The sequence below is a fragment of the Crocodylus siamensis genome, chromosome 5 (assembly GCF_052110815.1).
Source record: "Crocodylus siamensis isolate JL-2025a chromosome 5, ASM5211081v1, whole genome shotgun sequence".
Taxonomy (NCBI): Eukaryota; Metazoa; Chordata; order Crocodylia; family Crocodylidae; genus Crocodylus; species Crocodylus siamensis.
This window is the reverse complement of record NC_143399.1, coordinates 119,243,921-119,267,948: the sequence shown is the minus strand read 5'-3', so window position 1 is coordinate 119,267,948 and position 24,028 is coordinate 119,243,921. Positions and strand designations below refer to the sequence as shown.

General features: G+C 40.5%; 1 protein-coding gene across 6 annotated transcripts in view; it reads right to left on the bottom strand.

The window, feature by feature from the left end:
* The window catches only part of GLI3 (GLI family zinc finger 3), a 267,088-nt gene that overhangs the window by 30,458 nt on the left and 212,602 nt on the right, over nt 1–24,028 (bottom strand). For 4 of the 6 annotated variants that reach the window (XM_090050059.1, XM_090050058.1, XM_090050060.1 and 1 more), the window contains 3 exons: nt 21,639–21,855; nt 20,169–20,321; nt 18,610–18,750 (listed from right to left, as the gene is read on the bottom strand). In XM_090050059.1, coding sequence (XP_089906185.1) covers nt 18,610–18,750; nt 20,169–20,321; nt 21,639–21,855 — 511 coding nt within the window. The remainder of the gene's footprint in view (nt 1–18,609; nt 18,751–20,168; nt 20,322–21,638; nt 21,856–24,028) is intronic. The other 2 variants (XM_090050061.1, XM_090050062.1) reach the window with 2 other exon arrangements.

Below are 24,028 nucleotides of genomic sequence, written 5' to 3'. Positions count from 1 at the left end.
TTTAGGCTTTCTTTTCTTTTCTTTTTATGGAAAGAATTTTACACTAGAAGTGGCTGTGATAATTGAACCTTGCCAATCCCCTTCATGCTGAAGTGTTATGCTACACGTAGTGCTTAAGTTCGTGTGGGTTGTCTGTATTTCCATATTTCATGACTTCTGCCCCTATTCCCCTCTCCGTCTAAAGTTGTGAATCTTCCAGGCACATTGCCAAGCCTCTCTATTTGAGGAGGTACTGGGAGAGGGGTGAAGTTGTTGCAGTGATTTCTGTCTAACAGGATTTCTGTCTAGTAGGAAAGCACAATCTGGATGTTTAAGCCAGGGCTGTTCAACTTCTAAGTCACTGGGGGCTGCACCAATGGAGGATACACCATGTGGGCTGTACCAGTCGAAGCCATAGGTCCCCCACCAGGCCGCGTAGGTACCCCACCACTGCACAAGACATATGGGCAGCCCAGCTCACCCTCAGCCTCCTGGCTGCAGTCCCTCCCAGCATCATGGGCTGTGCCATACTACCCTACCCTGGTTTAAGCTATAGTGGGCACTTAACAGCTATACTGGGCACCTGAGCAGTCAGACAGTCCCAGCTTAAGTTAGACTGGGCACCTGACTGGTGAGCAAGTGATGTGTGTGGAAACAAACCTGGAGCATTGATCTATAATTTTCAAAACTACTTAACTGACTTAGGAACCCCAATCCAAATTTCAAGATATGTGTTAACATAATGCTGTGCCTGGAAAAATAAGTCCTGCAACTTAACAGAGCTAACTAGCTAAGGTGGCTAAACTGCTTCTGATCCTAGATGCAACATTTTCAGAAATAGCTTGGTGCACCTCCATAGGGCACTGCCCTGCATTATATAAAACTATCTTTGAAAACCTAAATTTCATTGATTTTTCAGTGAGACTTAAAACAAAACCTAGATTCACAAGGGTTTTTTACACCTTGTAATTCTGGCCCTGAGTGACTAAATCAATTTAAAAAATGAATCTTGGGTGGCCTTGAAAAATATTTTTAACTTTGCATCTCCCAAGTTCTTTATTTTAAATATCAAAACCACCAAGCGTTTGCAATGATCTCTCTTTGCTGTGTAGTTCATGTGATAAATAAAGAATAATTCATCAGTTGGGAATGCAATTGATGGTGGCCTGCGATATAGCCCTGTATTATAGCTTAGGCTTGGTGAGCTGGATCTGGACACAAAGACACACTCCACTTGTATTAAGTTTTGTTTAGTCCTTAAAGGCTCCTTGTGTGCTGTAGCACAGGGAGGGTGAGGCCTGCAAGGAAGAGTGACAGAGCTGCAGTGGCCTTGGGACTGTCACACTGGAACAGCACTGTTCATGCTACGTGAGCTGCTGTACACTTGAGGAAGGATTTCCCTTCATGCACAGGCTCTGCACTACCTAGAGATCACAGTTCTGCTCTCAGTTGCACAGGCACAGCTCTGACTGAAGCTATTAAAAATACAGTTATGTAACAAGAGTACAATTGTTCTCGTAGTTTGCTGGCAGAGAGGGTGAGCAACTATTACCAGCAAATCAGTATGAATGAGATCATCTTAGACTGTTGCCCAGGCAATACACAGCTTAGTTGATTTTGAATCACTGATTATGGAGAGATATAGTATCACCTGAGCCTCAGCTCTAGGATTCCCTATGTCTGGGGATTAAAATGGTTTTAGTGTGCAAGTGCTGTAGTATTTCCAGGAAGCCCACGTTATAACTCATTAAACATCCTAATAGGCAGTATCCGATGCGAACAATAGCTGACTTCCTTGTGTGTAATAATGAACTCACATAAAGCTGTGTTAATGAAAACATACGTGAAAAACAGGGCTTACCAACCCCATCCCCCCACCCACATGCCTAAACAGCTGCAGATGTTAGTGAAAGACTTTGAAAAGTGTTTATTCAATTTCTAGCTTTCTTCATTGGCAAAAAATGTCATGGAGTTCTGCCCTGTGCAGGGGGATAGTAAAAGAATAACAAACAGCATTTCAATAAGGTATTTCATTTTATTTGTAAACACCTTGAAGGATGAAAATACCAGCCTGCTTTTGTAAAAACATGCCATCACATGAAAGGTAGACTACCTAAATACTTTAGATATTTTCCCACGTGGCTGCAGTAGAGATGACAAAAGTCTGTAGACCTTCCTGCTACCATAACTCATCTGACTTCAAGGAAAGTCAGGTCTATACTGTTTATATTAAAACCGAAATAAACTTTCCCCGCTACTGTTCACCTCTAATAAGCTCTAGGCATAGATTGTACCCAAGATGTTCCTGTGATTTGCTCAATTGCTGTGGATCCTAACAGACCCCAGTGAAGCATTGAGGTTGTAGGTAGCTGCTACTGTCTTAGTGCATCTTGGTTTCAAACCAAAATAAAAGTAATAACATCTTGTGGCCTTTAAAATAATGTACATTCACAAGAAAATTAAATAAGCAAATTTCTAATTTTTACAATCCACAATGCAGATTGAAATGGTGCTGCCCAGAAACAAACTCACAATAGTAAAGATGTAGGGGGCTGGGTTGGAGGGGCCAAAGACATTAATATATAAAGCTATAATGTGTTCCATAAATTGCGTAGCTTTAATGACAAAAATCTGTTAGCATTTCCATTGCAGTTCAATGCAAGGGTTTTAGAAATAAACCACAAGCGGGTCAATACCAACAGGTTCTTTGAGTTAAAATGTAACTGTATATTCCAGCAGCTTTATATCATTTTATATTAGCAGAGACAAACCACTTAATCCCAGGAGCCAATTTCTAAATGTAAGAAATGCTGTAGCATGATGGGACAAGGGGCTGCTATAGAGCAGATTCTGAAAAATTCCAAGCTACTAGACTAGTACAATTGAACAACTATCTACACACAGGATTTAGCAAAATACCTGAGCTCCCATAAACATTTTGTCTTGTTTTATTTAAAATCTTATGGTCATAATTCAGAAAATAAGATAGCAAATGAAAATGTGGGACATTAAAACAGACCTGCTATTTAGGCTATGATAAATGTATGACTGTAAACACTGAGAATGCATTCAGTACTTGCCAACTGATACACAATTCCTTTAGTTCAGCAGTTTAGACTTAGACCAGATTCTTTAAAGCCATGCATTTTTCTACAGCTTTTAATAGTTTATTAATGATTACTGCACTGTTAACAGCGATCCCCTTAACATGAAACAAAAGGTGTTGCTCAGCAGGACTTTCCTATATAAATCAATCAATATGCCTTTCATTTTTTAAAGAGAATCCTCCTAAACATACTGTAGGAACATGTTCAAAATCTATATAGTGAAAAAACTCATGCATCTGTGACACTAGTCCACTAAACAGCAGCAATTATGTCTATAAAACTCTTTACAGATTATGTTTAAAAACTGGGTTAAATTAGGAGATGGGTACTGATCCATGGTTTGCCCATGATCAGGATGCTTACAGCCTTAATAAAGCTCCAAAGAAGCTAGATATCCCAAAAGTATGGAGAAGTGGTAACATATTAGGGAATGATTAGCAGATAATATATATGTTAAAACTTGTCTCATGACATAGAAATACCTGGTGATTTAGAGAGAATCTATTGTAATATCTATAGGTAATAAAAGGAACACAGTTTTATCTTCAATGGTGCCATCCATGACTGACCAGAATAAGACATCCCGGGCTCTCCTGTTACACTTCTGAAAACTCAGATGGGTATTTCCTGACTGCAAGCTGACACAGCCACCTTTGTGCACTCTCATCATGTGCAGCAATTTTATCTCTCTTATCTGATAAGACATTTATGCATTAGTATGCCTGGGCTTTTTCTACTGACCATCCATTCAAAATTATTCTTTAAAACTTTTGCTAAGTTAGATCATCTTTTGAGCCTGTCATATGATGTGGGACAGAGTTACTAAGGTTATGATCCTACAGTATGCCAGAAGTCAGTATTCACTGAGTCTTGTAACTACTCTGAAATCCACTACCCCACCCAGCAAACATCAAACATCCTCATTAACTCTAGAAAAAGTTGAGCCACATTAAAACTTCATACTATTTCTTTCCATGACCCAGCCCCCAAAATACTGTGTTGACATGTCATAAGTTTTGTCCAATGTTATTTTCAAAAGCACTATGGTAACATCACTAACATGCTGATGATGCTCACTGGGTGAAATCCTGGCCACTCTGAAATGAATGGGAGTTTTGACATCGAATTCACTGAGGTCTGGAATCATCAACCCCCTTGTCGATGATTTCCATCTCCACTGACTTCTACCAGCAATGAATCTGGTGGAAAGAGAAGAAAAGTCTACACTAAGAGGGCATGCAAGAGAGAGCAGGGAGGTTTGCGGCAGCACTGCTTCCACCTAACACAGAATTGCCACTGATATCTTGGCTCCACGGGTGAGAAACAATAATTTGTGGGCCTGGTATGCCCTGAAGGCAAAAGATTGACACCCCCTTTCCTAGTGTATGGCAGAAACTGGGTCTGAGATGAAGCCTGGCTAGGCTAGCTTAGGTTCCATCCAGGCACTGTGGCTGTGGTATCTGTTGGAAGTGGAAAGCATTCAGAGGAATTGATAGAATAGAAGTAGTTGCCTTCGGCATGCTGAGGTGGTACACAATTTAGGGTGGATCTACTCTTGTTAGTTTTCAGTAATACCTTCTTTGATCTATTGCTAGACAAAAGATTGCATTTTCCTTCCTTTTAGATGTAGACCAAACTGCAGTCACTCTTGTCTCAAAAGCCAAAGTTAGGCTAAGGCACCAAGCTTAATCTGCATTGTGGATTGTAAAAAAGAAGGCTAGTCAGAAGCATCAGCATATTTTCTTATTCTCCAGTCTTTACATTAGCCATTCATTGACTTCGGGGTGAAATTTAAGGTGCTGCTGGTAACTATATATAAAACCCTAAGCAGTCTAGGATTGAGTTACCTCCAAGATTCCCCATTTCCCTGAGTGCTGCTATGGTACTGAAGCTATGGTACTGAATTTGGCAAGACTATGATAGTAGTCACTCCCAGGAAGAAATCTGCAGGAGCTACCTGAAAGGTATTCTCAGTGACCAGCCTGCAGCTTTGCAATTTTCCCTCCTCCAAAAATCATCAGAGCCTGAGCCTGGCGCCTTTGGAATGTGATGTAAAACATAGTTCTTTGTTCAGGGGTTTTACTAACTGTAAGTGTTGGAATCCCCTTGGCAATTAATTTCCTGGCTGGTAATCCCCTGGCTCTGATCCATTCGGACAAAGTGGTTATGTCGCAGGGAGGTGTGTGTCTAAGAATGCAGGGCATATGCTCTCTATTTGAAATAAATCCTGCACTCTCTTGACTTAAACTAGTGACTGTGCTTGAGAAATGTTCTAATTACCTGAAATAATTGAGTAACCTCAACAGTCCTTCTCAAATTGAGTTTCAGAAATATAGGAAATAGTGTACACACTGCAGTATAGTTACTGCAGTATAGTTATCTAGGCAGCCCTGGCAACATTCACAATGTTTGGAATTTAAACAAAAAGTTATCTAAAGGGTATCCCAACACATGCCATATAGATGTAGTGTGATAATCTGAAGTAATAACATTAAAACACATCTCCAACATACTGTTCATTTCCCTTATTTTAAGGAAAAAATGCACCTTTAACTGGTCATGTTCTGTGACCTTACAGCTTAATTGCAAAACTCTACAATTATCTCTACCTGGTGCTGAGTTCCTGTAACTCACATAAAGGGTGCCTACAGATGTGGTGCCCACTCTAAGGCATGGCGGTTTACACAAAGCACCATGAGTTGTCTGTTGGGTCAGGGGCCAACAGGCCACCCCTTCCCCACTGCTAGCCTGGCAGGATTATTGGGGGAGCTGAGCTGGGCCCATGAGGCAAAGGGACTCCATTCCACCTTGCACACCCTCCCTGCTCTGGATAAGCAAAGCCAATCTGGCAGCTGCTGCTGCTGCTAAAATGCCCAGGCAGGGGGGTGATGGTAGGGAGCCGTGGACCTGTCCCCCAGCTCCCACCAGTATCCCAGCCAAGGTACCTGGGGGGCCATGAGGCGGGGGGGGAGAAGGGGGCTTCTTGATGGCAGCAGCAGCTGCTGGATCAGTTTTGCCTGGCCAGAGCTGGGGGGTGGGGAGGGGTGGGAGTGGAATGAAGCCCCTTCATTATGTGGACCTGGCGCAGCTCCCCCCAGTACCCCAGCCCTCAGCTGCCTGCTGCTCCCTCCCCCTCCCCACTGACAGCCCCTGGGTGGTGCACACTGGTGCTCGCCTGGCCCCACAAATCATGAAAAATTATCCCTGGAGGGAACGCAAGTTCCCTAAAGTGCTCTGTTTTAGAGTTCCTTCCTCTGACTTGATGAAGGTTAATTTTTTGCACAATTGCGCATTTTAAAAGTGCTCTGCAGCCATGCACGTGTGTTATGTCACAGCTGTAATGTGCTTTCAGGGGCCCAATCACATGAAAAATGTAACTTGTGTAAGTGCCCAAAGAAGATGAGCTATGGCTGACTCTCTCTCGCAGCCAGATCAGGTGCAACTGATCAGCTCTGACAGAAATACAAGTTTAAGGTTTAAGAACTTCTGAGGCAGTAGAAGTAGGGGTAAAGAAATTATGTGGGGAGAAACTCTACAAGCAATCAGGCTCAGGAAGGTCTTTCAACTTCTGTGTTTGGTCAGTATTTAAATAAGCCATAAAAGCAAACCATGGGAGAATGAAAGATGGTACTATTCCCATCATACAGGGCCATCCTGGGGAGGGGGGCAGATTGGGATGGCTGCCCCGAGCCCCACGCTTTGGGGGGCCCTGTGGAGCTGGGCGGAGTGGCTGCAGAGACTCTGTGCTGCCACTGGCTTCACATCTGGCCTCTTGGCACCCCTACTGCCGAATCTGCCACCTCCGGCTGCTTGGCACCCTCTGCCACCAAATCTGCCGCTGGATTCCTCGTATCTGGGGGTGGGGTCCCGCACAAGCTTATTTGCCCTGGGCCCTGCACCCTGCTCAGGTCGCCTCTGCCATCGTATATGTGCTTTTAGATGATACGTGTATCATCTGCTAATTTAACTTATCCTAAACTTTAAATGCCTTAATAAAAACAAGCAGGAAACTTCTGAACTAAAGCAACATGGAATACTACACCTTAATTCAGTCACTGTCCCTCCATGACACAAAAGAGGGGGAAGAGCTCAGGACCTATTTGTGCCCTTCCCCTTCATCAGATACAATCCTACCATGGGGCTGAAGTGGCATGAAAGGCTTATGCTCCTTGATATTTGGATTAACTATATCATCTACAGTAATTAAAATAACTAACAAGGACACAATAAATCAAATGGAAATACAAGTATTCGAAGGATTCCTATTCGTTTGGCCTGATCCTGCTCTCACTGAAATGTATGTCAAAACTTCCACCGCACTGAACAGTGCTAGATCAAGCTCACTGTTGGAGGAGAAAAACCATTGTGGGTAAGTTGCTAACTAGAAGGGAGGGATGGCCCTCACTGAGCTCCTTCACCACTTTCTTCCAGCTGAAAATTTAGTATTTTTCTACCTGCCGCTGGGCTGCTGCTGTTCTTTCTTTTAGTGCCTTCTTGACACATGTAGGAGAGGATAAAAGCCTAATGAGTGCGAATGTCAGCACAATATAAATTACTGCAAGGGAAAACTTGATGCATGGCTTGGGAGCTGAAAGAGGAATGTCCACCATTGTTTGTGATTATGGATCACATCACAATCTAATAGCAATTTTTATTTAATCAATAATTTCCATGCTGAACAGACAGCCCTGTTACAGAGAATCGACAAGCAGGTACTGATAGCGACAAGACTTGTTATTAATCTTTACCCTGCCAACTTATCAGCCCAACTACTGTAAAAAGCACCACCAAGATGGATTTAGAAGCAGGTTTTCTTTCTTCCTTTTTTTGCTCCCTGGCCCCTCTGCCTTCCTCCTCTTTGCAGGTACATAATGTTTCATACACTTGAGACACTAAGTTTATTTGAAAACCTGGGGCTTGAATTACACAAAAAGGCAATTCATATTAAGCAATTTCACAAATCAGTGGGACCTAGACCAGTGCTCAGTGTTAGCCATTATAGGCTAATAAATCATACTTTCTCTTTGAGATGTCAATCGCCAAAGTGCTTTGTAAAAATGTTGGCATCTGTAATTCAGCAAAGCCTTTTCATCTTGAAATAAGATGCTCCAGACTGATAACAAGAATAATCCTCTCTTGATCAAAAAAAAAATCTGCATTTTACCAATTAAAGCTCCTGCCAGAAGCCAAACGGAGCAGCACTGAGACTCCACTGAAGTTTATCTCTGCTAAACACAAGGAGGAATACAGTTAGAGCTTTGTTTCATTTTCAGCTTGACTACTTTATCTCGCTCTAAGAACTGCAGCATCTCAGCCTCACGATGCACGTAAGAATGGTATGGGCAGACCTCATACCTGCAGCCACCAGAGCTTCCCACTCCTGACAAAAACGCCACCCATTCATTTTATAGATTAGACACCCGACACCTTGAAGAAAAGTCACACCAGCAGAAAAGTTCCGGAGGTAAAAAAATGGATTTGCTCAACCCTGATAAAAGGATCAGCTGAGTATTTCTATTAAGAGGTTATACAAACAAAGGGCACAGAAAAATTGAAACTTTAGAGAAAGGCAAAATCTCTAAGCTATCTGCAATTCTGAATTTGAGCACATGCATGCCTTGTGTACCCACAAGGTCCATGTTTGCACACACAACACTGCCATTTCTATGCACAAGCAAAAAAAGCATATGATAATTTGACCTACACCCATAAATACAAGATTTTCCAAGTGCAATGGGTACATCCACACAAACCACTCGGAAATAATTCAGGGGCCATGCTGTGGCACTCATAGCAAAGATTTTGAAGACAGCACATACTGCACTGTAGAACATGTCCTGTCCCTTTAACCTGCACCCAACCAATGTAAGAGGCAAAATACAGAAAAATACTCTATGTCCCCTGGAGAATATAGTATGTAATGCCAGAAAACAGAGAACTTAGCTAAGGGCACCCTACACTACTGGTGACACTGAACAACGCTAAACTGCAGCTTTCTGTGCATTACTGCAGGGTACCTACTTAGCAGTAGCATGGCCACACAGTCAACATACAGAGCATAAACCTCAGTCCTGTACAGAGAGATAACATATTAGGGGCCCCAGAATTTAAACTGGTACCTAAGCTAAGGGCCAGTGCAGGGATTGGCAACCTACAGCCCACAGGCCATATATGGATTACTAAGAGGTCCAATCTGGCCCACAAAGTCTGGAATTGATGATACGGCACCACTGCCCATCCCCTCTCCAATGCCCATCCCCTCTCCATTGCAGAGCCTGCTGCTTTGCTGCATCTATGGTTAACCATGCTGCAGAGGGGTTGCTCTTGGGAGGCAGACACTTGAGGTCTGTGGTGCAGGGCTGGTTCACTTTAAGTCATCAAAAGGTTGCAGATCCTTGGCAACCAGTGCCAATCTGCTATCCCAAGCTCAGATATAAGGAAGGATAGCAAAATGGGTTTGCAATTCTCTCCCCAACACTCTACCAACAGAGCTCCCATACACTATGGTTGAGGAGTCCAAAGCTCAGCCCAGTGCTTTTATCTCATAGTTGTCTAAGCACTGGTTTATTCAACCCATATGTTCTTCTCCAGGAATTCCCCACACAGCAAATTAAAATTAGAAATCACCTACCCAGTGCAACTACACCAGGAAGAATTCACTAGTCAGCTGCACATTGCTATCAACCAGCCATAAACAGGCAAAATGAAACTCACTTCCATTAGGGTCCCCTATCAACTTTTGTACTCAAAAGCACAGACCAGGCTCAAGCCCTCTGCTCAGTATTATACCTGGCCCTTCTCCTCTGCAGGTCTACTATTTAAACTGCATTTCAGCCTCTCTATCCCTTCAGTGAAACCAGTGCAGTAAGGCTAGCTCCTGCAGCTAAAATGAACAGCGGGAGCAGGTTAACAACAGGCTTTACTGATGCTAAGTGAGAAATACTAATTATACAGGAATTAAAATAAAATGTGATTACATTTCTCTGTCTAAATACCTTTTAATTCCTCACAGATTACAATGGATTTTATTTTTTTAAATATCTCTCTAAGAAAAACATACTATTTCATTTTTATTTTGTGGCTCATTTAAAGCAACGTTTGACAACAACATGTGATGGCTACTGCTTACATTCCCTGAGTAGAAGGCCACTCACTTAATTCAAAGTCCACTTGCACCAGTAGGAATCTTTCCATTAAATCAGGCCCAATGTGATCAAGAAATCTACCCAACGTACCTGTACTTTAAATATTGTTGGGTTGCAGAAAAGCATGAACATTGCAAATACCTGGCCTGCCTGCAGAGTGGAGCAAAGATATGTTTTTGAAGGTGGACAGGAGGGTGCTAGGCCCCCAGGGCTACTGGCGCTGTATGTTGCACATGGAAAACAGCTGTGCAGCAGCCATTAAGTTCATCTGGAGTGAGTTAACCTTAAAAGCAACAGCACTGACACAGTTACTTTTGACGGGGGTTAGAGGTCCAGGATGCAATTTACTAGCATATTTTTTTAACAAAACATTCTTTATTATTCTATACTCTATAACTGTATAAAGGAATAGAAATATAATGTAGAAAAACATAAAACTGGATAATATACATAATCACACACACACACACAGAGCCTTTAGGGCAGGGATCTGCTTCTGGCCCTTCATAAAGTACGTAAGGCACAGTTGGTGTTATAAATAACACCCAATCACAGCTAAATGAACAAATTACAGAAAGTTAACAGAGACTGGGGATTTACCCCACATCAGCTACACCATAGTGACTCTCTGTGCCTATTATTAAACTGCGGGAAGTGGAAGCTAACTTGCAGCAATCGAGCCCAGGAACACTGTGGGCTAAGCTGTCCTGGTTTAGCTTTCACTTACCACATGTGAGAGCAGGCACAAGAACAATTATTGCGCAGCAACTGGTAAGTGCCTGCTCTGTTAACTCACTGTCATCTGTGTGTTTGTCCTTACCCTCAAAGCTGTAGGTTTGGCAGCCTGTTCCATATGACCCTGCACAGTAAGGGGTTGTTTTAGCTGTAATTAGGTTTTTAACAAACAACATGTGTGTGGGGGAGCAGTGGTAGAGGAAGGTTTCAAATCTTAGAGATTAATATTCACCCAAGATGCTGTATATCTGTATGGGTGCCCCTCCCCTCCACTATCACTCCCAGACAGCTAAACAATGCACAATTCACAAAGATGATGTGTCACTTGTCACAGCTAAGAAACTCTTGTAAACCAATTCCCCTCTCCTCCGCCACTGAGATCCTGGAATAGACTGGACTCATGATATTGAAAAAAGGATATCTCTTATAAGCAGATTAATTCCCGAAATTTGAAAAATATACTTGGTCCAGACCCAAGAGGGTTAAAGACCTTAGCTTAGATATAAGACTCTCCCTCTCTCCCAAAGTAAAAAAGATGGGGTATTTCACATTTTAACTTATTCTTCAGTTGTTTAAATGTAAATGAAACATTTGTGAGCTGCTCAGAACAAGGGTGTCATTTAACACATGTTTTTACATTGCCAAATACAGGTCTCTGACTTACTTGAGCCCTCTAGGTGCTGATGCAATATAACTATATAAAATAATAAAAATTCATTGAAAACAGTCCTCTCAAACAGAAAGAGTATATTAAATGCACATGAAAATTGGATGTATAATTAAAGCTTTTTGGATAATTAAGTCCCTCTGTTCAGGGGGCCTTGCCTTGTATCAGGAATAATAGCAAACAGTGTCAGTGCAGAAATAAGAAATACATGGTGAAGTAGAGGATTGCACATATTTAGAAGGGGTTGAATTTATTAATATGCCTGGAACAAGATGCAGACACTACTACACCGAGGTAAGTGGCACCGAAACACTCTGCCCAGGTAATCCAAGGGGCTTTGATTTTTTGGGTGCCCATCTTGCCTTAACTTAAAAGGGGCCTGTATTGAGAGGTCCGGGGCTTAGTGCTTCTTGAAAATCAAGGGTCCTTTTAAAGCATCTTGGGTTGTAGGTGTATAGACAGGAGAACCCATAATCACTGGCTACTCTAGTAGGTCTAAGTGTCCCCTCCTGTTGTTCTTAGGCAGATCTGCATGGATGTTAGGCCATTGCCTAAAGGACTTCAACCCTTACCCCTCTGTGGTGAGGGTGAAGGGCAACCCTCTAAATCAAAGGAAGAATATTCAGGAAGCCTGGCAAATGGAATTCAATATATTCTTACTGAAGTAACATATTGTGAACTGACCTTTCTAAATACTGAGGGCTTGTCTGTGGTTGGCTCTTGTGTGTATATGCAAGGTCAAGGGGGAAAACCAAAAAGCCTCCCTGCTACCTCAATACAAGCATCACTTACAACAGCAGGCTCCATGGGCAGCTAGGGCATCCCCATATACTTTGTGGGACAGTCTTTAAAATATCCAGAAATACCTCTGAAAAGTAAAATGCTGAATCGGTGAAGTCACTCTGAGCTTAAGGCTTTTTGATCTCTTGTAATCTCACATAAAAATGTTAAGAGGATTTTATTGCTATATGATTAAGGGAAAAATGGTAACAAAAATAGGGCTACGGTTCTTCAAGCACATCTATTTGTGTTTTCAAATAAAAAAGTAATTATCATCAAGGCTGCACAGCAAGGGGGAAGGAGAAAAAGGCAGTGTTGCATTTTTCTGATTGCCATTGTATTAATATTTAACAATAACTTCAGTCGTTCCCTTTTAGGATAATTTTCTTAAACAAACTTTTATCTTTAGCGCCAAACCCTTTTGCAACATTTTGTTCTTCAAGTTTAACTGATTTCTGGGAAATAAAGACAAACTGCAACAAAAAGCAGATTTAGAAAAATATACAGTATCTTATTAGCTTCTGGGCGTTCGAGTAAATTTATCACATATTTAAAACAAACTCAAGCTCAGCTAAGCCCAATTATAATATCTCACTGGGCAGAGAAATTAATTAAACAGCTGAATGATAGAGATCCCAGCAGCAAATGGAAGCTCTAAAATAAATAAGATCCCTTTTTCAGAGGAATGGTAAGCAAAATATATAACGCACATGTTCAAGCAGCAATGCAAGAAAGTAATCTTTTCAGGAGTGCCATGTACTCTGAATAAGACTACCTGGCAGACGAGCACAGAACTGGCCCTTAATACTGCTCTCTAACTTTGTGATTTGCTAATGTGAAACACATGCATTCCTTTTGCACCAAGTTCAAATAACCCTAGCATTCCAGCAGTGTAGCTCAGCGACTGAACCAGAACAAGGGCAGAACTTGTCAGGATTTAAGAGCTTTCAGCAAAGCCCTTCAATTGCAGTCGGCACCCTATTCCATAGAAGGATATCAATTATAGATAGTGACTTGCTTTAGCAGGGCAGTCGGTACTGTCAGACACTAGATAGACAACCATGAAGAATCATGAATCTTTCTATTAACTGTAAGAGGGGGGGGGAAAAAAAGGATGGATAGGTGCTATAAATAAGGCAGAGCGTCTGAATGGTTTAACACCTTGCCTTTTGGTGTATGTATCATGAAAATTTAACCATGTTGAGTTCGAAGTGGCACATATCACTTGAAATAAGAACCACCACTGAAATCATTACAGTGTCATATCCTTTGGGAGGGAAGGGGGTTCTGGAACAATTCCTTTGTGTACATTTTCAGTTATTAATTCATAGCAAGTAAATCTCTGTTTATAAATTCAGTATAAAAACACCATTTGTTTCTATCCGATCCTGCTTTCCCTGAGCACCCACAATTTATGCTAATGTCAGCAGGATATTATGAAGCCTAAGCATTGCTGGAATACACTATCAAATACTGATTAACGTGCCCAAGATACAGTTTTGTGTTGTGAAACCGTCTTATATATCCACTATGTTTCTTTACATGCAACATACATGCCTTTCCATGTGTATCACCTACTTTTACCTAGATAAAGCATGTGCATGTACACATAGAAGAGGTCTGGCTCGCCTATTTATTCCTTACTTCAGTGTAAATCAGGAGCTAACAACAGTGGAGCCAACTATACTTGTGTGACAGCAGCATCAGAGATTTACACAGAAAAACACAGGTATATATGTACTATACACATACATATGTGGTGATGGTATCTACAGGATAAAATAAATCACCAGCAATTGTTCCTATCCTCTTCCCACTGATCTTATATAGCAAGCCTTCTAGCAACTTAACGATATGGTAAAGAAGCATATTTTTATATCTCTTAAACATCAGAGGTTCCTCCCCACCGACATTAGCCTGTAGTACACATGGATAATATTCAGTCCTGTGCCAGTCACATGTTTATAGTTCAGACTAATCTTGCCAACCTGCAGAGCCTCACACTGTTGAAAAAGGGAAATTTTCAGCTTTCTCTTGGAACTTAACACTTCTTAATTAGGTCCATTCTGTGATATTCAACCTCATTATAATGCATGGAAAACATTTTTAGGTCATATTTGAAGATACTAAAATGTTATATTTTTCCTCCCTTTGCCCATCCTGACACTTCAGAAGTTGCTTTAGGGTACTAGGGCAGCCCGGGTTTATAGGTGAAAGGATACTAAAAATAGTTTCAATTGTTAATTGTGAAGTCATCTTGCTTTTGGTAAAACATATAGTAAACACAGAGTAGATGATGAAGCAGTGTGAGAAGAAGGTTTTGTTTGCACTTGTTTGAGAAGACCTATGTAACTCACTCATGTCTATATCAGCTGTGAGTCCTGTGGCCATCACAAACTCAAGCTGATAAAAGGATTTCTGCTTCTACTGTTTATACAGCATCTGGAATAACAGGCTCCCAGTCCTGATTGGGTTAAGTTTGCAGCTGCTACTGCAACACAACGATTACATAACAATTAACATAATTGTGTCACAGAATCGGACAGACTCTCTTTGCACAATATGCACATCCTACAGAAGTTGTGTGTATACACTTATATGCACGTGTGTGATCACACTACACAGGGTAAAAAACTCAATTCATGTAGCTCTACTGAAGTCAATAGACCTACACCATTGTACATCTGGTCAGGTCTAGTCAATAGTATTTATTAACACCAATAAAAATTAATGGTACAGGGGAGATTTTTCAAAGGCCCAGGCAGTACTCTTTTGAGAATCTGTTCCAGAGAGATGTCTGCCCAATTGCCAATTGCAGGTAATTATTACTTTTTACTTTGAAGAAATGTCTGGTAGGATAAAATCAGGACCACTGTGCTGGGCACTATACATACATTTACTTATACACTCAGTAGGAGGCAGTGTCCAACCAGGGGCCAACAATCACAAGCACACAAATTGTGAGAGAGGATACACAGAGAGAGAAGGCAACATCTTTCTAAGGAATTTAAGTGACTCATTACCTCTGAAAATCTCGTTGGAAGCTACTTGCCCAAAGTCACACACTATAGATCAATACCAGGGTAGGGAAATAATTCTCAGGCCAGTGCCCCATTCATTGGACCATGCTGGCTCTCACAGATCCTGTGTATAACATTTCTGACCATGCTATGGAGAGTTGCCCTGAAATCAAACCCTGCCCACTTAATCTGTCTGTGCACACTGTTTGTAGCTGTATGCAACTGTTGTTTGGTCCAGACTTGCTCTCAGGCTCGGGACTGCCTATCTTGGCTGTAGGTAGTGCAGACATGGCCATGGTTTGGATTTATACTCCTTTAAAATGGCAGGTGTTAGCATGAGGTTTTCCTTTGTTTTGAGAGTCCCCATTCAGAATGGGGGCTTTACTGTTCTTCACACAAACATATATGGATAAAGCCTTTGTCATGGAGAATTATTTCCCTTTATAATGCTCTGAAGTCCCACTCCAGATGCTGTCATCGTTCTCAAATATAGGTAATATGCTATTTCCATGTCATTCTTGCTGCTAACTCTTACCAGCAAAATCACTCCCTCTACAGATCATAACGGGAACAAGAAAACAATAAATTCCTCCATTTTTAAAAAGACACAGTACCGCCAACTTAATTAACTTATAACTGCAATGCATTTGCTATGAATTACTAGCCAACAGCTGCAAAGGAGTCCAATTAAATTTTATGTTGGAAAATGTAAAATTTCCTTTTTCTTCTCCATTATCTGAGGCCTATTTAATTTGGATTTGTATTTTATTTCTATTGCGTTGGTGTAAAAGATTAGTCATCATTTGGAATGTTTTGCAGACATCCTAATACCTCAAGCTTGCACTTACTAATATTCACATAATATGCAGATTGTGCAGTGCTTCAGAACCTGATTGAAGTTACTGGGGGCCCTGGTGTGGGTGGAACAGTTTTCAATCAATCAGTCGCAGGAGTCAAGCTTACTTTTCTAAAGGCTTTCAAGTCTTTATGGCTTCTGTTCCAAAGGTTGCTATTTATAAAAAACATCACCTCATTCAGGGAAGCTCTGCTCAAAACTTATGCACATGCTCTATGAAAAATCAGGTTATACCTGAGTAACAAAATAGAAATCCACTACAATTAAAAGAGATTCACTTTTAAATTACTCAGCATGTTCTCACCTGTGACAGCAGTACCTTTTCCACTGTTATTTTTTATTCATTGCTTCTTGACGGACAATTTCTAGCATCATACCCCTCATATCTTCAGCCGCTGTGAATTGGCATTACTCCACTGAATTCAACTAGGCTGCATCAATTTATACCAGCTGAGGATTTGGTCTTTGGCAGTCTAGAATGGGGAGTGTCAAACTCACCTGGGGCTCTGGGCTGGCTCCTTGTGGGCCACATGCAGCCCAAGGTATGAGAGCTGTTGCAGTGGCCATTACAATGGCATGAGATCCCATGGCAATGGGGACAATGACAAGTCAAGTTTCAGTGGCAGCCAGAGTGGGGACAGCAAGGGCCCAGCAGCAGGACTGTGGAATCTGGTGGCTACAAGCCAAGATCGCCACTGATGGTAATGCTCTACAGGGCCAAAGGGCCTAACTTTCAGTGCCCTTCGGTAACCCGGTGAGCTAGACAGAGTGGCTCCTTGGGTCTAACTGGTACACGGGTTATACGTTCGTTTGACACTCCTTCTCTAAAATGTACTTTAAAAACCTGAAAGAACTGATAGTTATGGACACGCTGCTGTAATGCAGTGGGCTCAATAATGCAATGAATCGTGCAGAATATACAGTAGCCCATTCACTGGTTTTCAGGAAACATCAATGTTTCTATTCCCCTTTTCTGTTCATCTATTAAGGACTGCACATGCTTGCAGACATGAAAATGAACCCAAAAATCAACACGTTACTTTAAACCCCATGTGCCCCTGAGCTGAGCCCTGCACATACCCAGAAGAGGCATCGTGTTATTTGGACTCAGCTTTCCCAATGTCTGTATAGACCAGGCACTTTAGTGGGCTTTTTTTGGTATTTTTATCTGACAGCTGATTGAATCAGCTTTAGATAAAAGCACCAAAAAGCCCTGCTGAAGTGCCCAATCTATACAGATGCTGCAGAACCAGGTTGAAGTAACATGCTGCTGCTTTTGGTAAAGAAAGTTTTTTTTTCCACATTTATCAGCACCCTGTCTCTCTTTGCACAGTCAGTGCACACCAGAGTATATCTTGAAAAGATTCACAATCAAATTAGTTGGATTACTTGTTTAAACCATGGGATCCCAAACTGTGGTATGCATCTCTGGCGGGTAAACAAGAAAAATTGTGTTATGGCAGATTTCATTTTCATTATAATAATAACTGGAGTTTAAGGGATTCAAATATAAAATGTATGCTGGTAAGAGTACATGGGCAGCTGGTAAATGTGGAAGGGGGTATGCAATAATAAAAAGTATGGGAGCCTTTGGTCTAAATACGTTGGTTAACTAAGGAGGCAAAATCACCACAGTTGCCATTGCCTGGGAACAGGAGAAGGTGTCCTTGCTAAGAGGAACTGTTTAGTTTAGGACACAACATTTTAGCCAACCATACTATGAAGTAGTAAACATGCAATTGTCGTGAAGGGTGGGGGAGGATACTGACTTAACTTCTTGACTGTAATGAATAGGACTCAGAGGTTAGCCTTAATTCAAGGGATGGCAGTAACACAGCCTACACATATCCAACAAAGTAATCCACCTTACTTCACACACAAGAGTAAATTGATATATAAAATAAACTACAAATCCTTAGAGAAGGGGAAGAATTTCCCCTGCTCCCCTTTCTATTGTTACAGTCCCTTTTGGGAAAAAAAATCAAACTTGGCTAAAGGTTAATAATAATTCATGTCCAGCTTACTATTACTCAATAACTATCAAAGTCTCTAACTCAAATAGTGTTTTCTGGCTTACAGGATCAGAGCCATTACACTCTCTATTGAAGACTTTATTGAATTTTACACTAAGCTTTAGCTGACTGAACAGGTCAAGCACTGTGGCTCAGAGTTTTCTTTATTCTCAGAAACTCATAAACCCCTCTCCAGTTTGCAATGCTGTTAGCTAAGAAACTTGACTCAGCACAGGGTCAGAGAACCTGACCCCCATGAAAAAGGTCACATAGTTTTAAAACCCAGTTCCTGAATACCATTAACTTACATGCACTAGCTGTTCCTGTGTGTCAAACTCTTGTGAACAACCTTCCCAGTGGCAGTTTGTCTCATAGACCACTTCGGGCTCCTGCTTGCTTTCATCCTTGTCCCCTTCCTCCTTTACTAAAGTCATTCCTTCTGGTTGTTCCTGAAGAGAAAAAGAATAACAGAAGTGAGCAGAAGAGAGAGGAAACCCTTATAAAGAGGAGGAAGAAAGGTGAATTACTTTAGTATTAAACAACAGGTACTGGGGGAAAAGGCTTAATGTGGATTATTTTACTTTTGATTCAGATAAAACAGAGAATCCCCCAATCAGGCCTTGGTTACTAACCAAGGAAACAGGATATTTTTTTAAGACCTAGATGCTTCCCTTTGATAATACTATTTTTGAATAGTGTTGTATGATATGAATTGATAGGGAAACAGGGAAAAAATGGGATAGGAAGATCAGGTTCAGAAGAATAATTTGAATCTGCTGGTGTTGTGTGTCACTTGAATAAGTGATGATAAATATGAGGAAGTCTGGGGTCAAACCCCTTTTTTTGAAGAAAAGGAGTCACATGAAATGAATGTAAAATCACGACATAAATGTTTTGATTCTAATGCTCTTATGTGCATTTAGTAATGCCTTGTTTAGACAGACAGCCCTAATAAAATCACTATTATTGAGTAAGATATTATTCAGCATGGACAAATTTACCAGAATATGGCCCAAATGCTGTGGTTGCAGAGGTAAGCAAGGTCACCAACTACCTAAAACATGTTTTATTCTGAAGTCAGTGAAGGGCTTTGAATACAAAACTCCTTCCAGATCAGTCTGCTAATTTGAGGATATTTGAGAGATCCATATTGTGTGTTGTTTCTCTTTCCTTTGTTTTATTATTTAGCCTCAGTTCTTAAATAATCCTCATTCTTTCCTGCCTGTTATTTGCTCATGTTGAGTCAGATATAAAGAGTCCCTCTAAACATTTGTTTCACATTATGAAGTCATGTTATTTTTCACTTCAAACCTCTCTTTAGGAGTGGAATGGAGGAGGGCTGTTTTGTTTTACAGATGTATTCAGAAGACTGAGGACATGAGCTTTATCTCACCTACCTCAGTATAAATCAGGATTTATTCTAATGAAGCTGGTAGAGTTGCATCAGTATAAAAAGAAATTAAAATCATAATCCAAGGTTCAATAAAGCCATCACAAGTCAGTGTGACTTAAACACGTGCTTAACCTTAAGCATAAACATAAATGCTCCACTGAGTATGAATCATGTGCTAAATAAAGGCTTGAGTGCCCTAGGTTCATCTTTTATTATGATATAGCAAACAGACTAAAAACTCTGCTAACGGCATATACAGGCAAATCTCCTCCCCCTGCTCAATCATACAGCAAAAGAGAAGTTACTGCTTACATTTAATTCTATGATCAGGCATTATGGATTGATGCAGCCTGGGTGTGCATTAGGCTAAATGCCATGAAGGGTAAGAAGCCTTAAAATATGTGCTACCGGTAAGACGTGCCTCTTGTCTGGCAGGGAGCTGAAAGGCTACTTAAAGAAACCTGAATGCCATACCTGCATGCTTCCTGCACCTGGACTGGGGAGCTCTTCATCTGGTTTTATCTTCGAACGCTTGTTGTGCATTGGATCCCCAGTGCTGCTCACTGCTGACTCACTTGTGGGTTTATTCTGCTGTAGGCATTTCATTCCCCCAAAGACAAAATCAAACTACAATAAATGTGTCATGCCAACCAGAAACACACAGCATCTACTAAGCAACTTTATTTGGAGAAGCTATTCTGTTAATTGTATTGGATATGCTATTATTTTGTCCTTCAGTTATGCAGCATTAAGTTGCAGGACAGCTGCATCATTAAACTGGTATCAGAGAGGGGAAAATATAAAGGAACCCATTCTGTGCAGCTCACTGTAGAAAGTATCACTGCTTTCACAGGGGTGGGAAAGGGCAGGAAAAAGTTGATTTTCCACACAACTGTGAATTCAAAAAAAGGCAGCTCCCATATGGATATGTGAAATTATTGTGTTTTGGTTACAATTAACTTGAGCAGAATATGTATTTACATATAAGAAAGGCTTTGCATCTTATCTCCATAGAAGGAAACACTACCATTTTCTTGATAATTAGTGGTGACTTAGGGACAGAACAACATTAATAAGAAACCACAGGCAAAACTTCCACTAACAACACTGGAGTCTAGATTTCACCCCCTTTATCCCAGGCTGCTATATAGTGAATGCTGTCAATATGTATTAGTATTGGCAAATGGATCTGCTGAGTCCATTTCTGAGTCTGCGTGGAGCCCACTGTAGTCACTGGGTCTTCACAGGGGCATGTCACAGCAAATTGATTTTCAGAAAATATATCCAGGGTATACAGCTGCCAGCACAAGAAGGAACTAATTCTATACTGATTAACAATGCTGATTAACAATGACAACGACAAGCATGGAAATGAATCCAAATTTTGGGCCTGACTCTTTACTGCGCTAGTCCTGTTTTATGCCGGTATAGCTGCACTGATCACAATGCTAAAGCCAGCCCCTGGAGTCAAATTCATCATAGATCAGTAAAAAACACTGAAACATCACTGGTATTTCTCTGTATTTACACCAGTGAGGCAGAGCCAAATCCCTCTCCCCATTTTATTTTATTGGTTAGTAAATCGAGCAATTAGATTATCTTTAAACCAATTTGGGGACAAGCAATTGTTCACCTTTAAAATGTTAGGGCTTCTTGTATATGTTTTCCCTCCTCCCTCAGTCCCTACCTGGATTAAGATGTCTGATCCAGGAGAGACGGTTTGGAATGAGAAGCCACTGCAGCTTACTGAAATATTTATGAGGGATAGAAAGCATTTTACCAATCAGAAATCATGGATGCACTTCTGTGATTTATAATAAGGGACTGCAAATGCCATAGCCGCAAGAAAGTTGTTACCCAATGACTGTGGTGATTAATTGCTAACATGACAATGTGATTTTTTTAAATTAACAAGTTGCAAAGGTTTCTTTTGTTTTCTCTCACCTGTGTGGATTCAGAAGGGCCAGAGCTGACCTGGACAGGGGTCAGGACACTGGGAATGCCTGGGATAGGCCTCTGGGTAGGAAAAGTTGGAGCAGGATGGATGAGAGGAGGGCTGTGTCCAAAGGCTGAACCTAAGCTTTGCTGGCGACTTATAATTTGTTGATGCATCTGCTGAAGGGAAACCGGTGTGGGAGGGTATGTGAAACTCAAAGCAGGACTGGAGTTAGAGGGCAAAGCAGAAATAAAAAAGCAAAAGAGAGAGAGAAAGAGAAGGATCATCAGTGTGTGCAACTGTACAGGTAAAAACTTTAAAATGTACCAAATGTATACACAAAAAAATCTCTTCCCATCATATTTTCCTCCACCCTCAAAACAAATAATGAACATAGGTGTAAAATTACAGTTCAAGGTTGAATTTATAAGTGAAAAGAAAAATCACACTCTAGCAACATTTTAAACTCTTTTTAAAAAAGATTCCCATTTACCAGGAATACATTGAAAGTGGCCTGAAATAAAAGGCAAGCAGTTCAATAACAGCTATTTATTGCAATAACAAACTTTATATAAAGAAAAAGAATGGGTGACTACGAGTTTTATAGTACTTTTATTGATAATGTAGTTCTGTATGTTCTCATCTATGAAACAATTCCTTTAATCTTGGTTCACGCTATACTCTTTCATATGTCTCTAGATCTTATTACAAGAGGAGAGAAAATCAATTGGTTAAATGTGTTTTGAACACCACGCTTGTCATATCACTCATTTGTTTGTAAAGATGGAAAGCTCAGTCCATCCAGAATGTCACCTAAAGAATTTCCATCACTGCCGTTTGGTTACAGAAACTGATGGATTAACCTTTCCCCTCTGAAATTGGTGATCAATGAGTTTCAATGTAGAAATATTCCAATGGGAAAGCATTTCTCCCTCTTCCAGTTACACAACATTAAATGTCTATTAAAGCCCATTATGCATGCTAATATCTGTCATCACTTCATTACTCTACTCTGTTTTTCAGACTACAGTGAGTTTGAGAAAATTACATTGTAGTCTGAAGAGATCTCTTCACTAGTTGATATTGCCAAACCATTCTTGGTGCCATACTTTGGAAATGAATCGTCTGGAATGAAATCATTGCAATCAGGAATGAAAAACTTGCAATCACAACAAAAATATCTGTATTCACAGATCTCACATCTAAAATTGGTTTATGGAAGCCTTCAAATGAAAAACATTTGGGTTTTTTTAAGTGTGTGCACAATACCTTACAAGAATCAAGGTTTATTGTAATGTCAAAGGTGGATTTAATGCAAATTTAAAGTCTAGAGTCTTAATTACTGTTACTGCTAAGCACATTAACTGAAAATATTGTGATACAAAAAGAATTAAAATCATTTCAACCATTTTAAGTAATAATTCTACAGATATTCAGTGTTCATTAATCTGACTATACATTTTGTCTGTTTGACTACAATCCATAAAGAGACAGCTTCAATGTGATTACATTACTATTATTCTTGGTGAGAACTCCACATTACAATAGTTTGCCCATTTAGGACAGAATATCATTAAGAATACCCTGGGAGAATTTTACCAGTCTTTGAGGAACTCTCTTTTCATTTTGCATTGTATTCTTTTTAATAAAGGGAAGCAGAAATGTAGTGAAAACAGTAATTGTTCACAGCAAGAGTTAGGGAGAAATCAGTAATAATATTCAGTTATTGCAGCCCTATAGTCCCTGCCAGTGTTCCTGTAAGCAACCATGAATGATTACAGCACGACTTAGCTAAGGTAGCCACTATGGATGATTGATAGGACATTAATCAAAAGATGCATATCAGGCTCAGAATTTGTTCACAAGCTTTCTTCTAATAGCTGATTTCATGTTCACTGAGCTCTATGCCAGTTTGTTCAATTTATTCTTCAGTGTACAAGCCATTCATCAAACAACACAATGATTTAACACCCCTTTTCCCTTTTAGTGAACAAACATTACTAAGTGTAACTACTCTGTTCTGTTCATTAAAAAAACATACAATTACAATGTCATACATGGGCCTGAAACAGCAGTTGCTCTTCCTCACTATGCCCCTACATTTCTGTTTCTATAAATACTATAAATTAGTCACCTATTCTCTAAACACAAGGAGGCGCAGTCCCAAGGATCATACCAGTTTTCTGAGATCAACAAATGCAGAGTACAAATTAACTGGATGGGGTATATGATATTTTATTTCTTTGTGTTGGTTAGGGAATATGGGTTAGTTTGCATTTAGGACACAAGTCTCCCAGTTATCCAGGGAACCACACCAGTTTAATGGCTGCACTGATTACAATGAGAACTGCAGGTGTGCAAAATCATTGAAAATGTAGCCACTTTCCTTTGGGTGTTT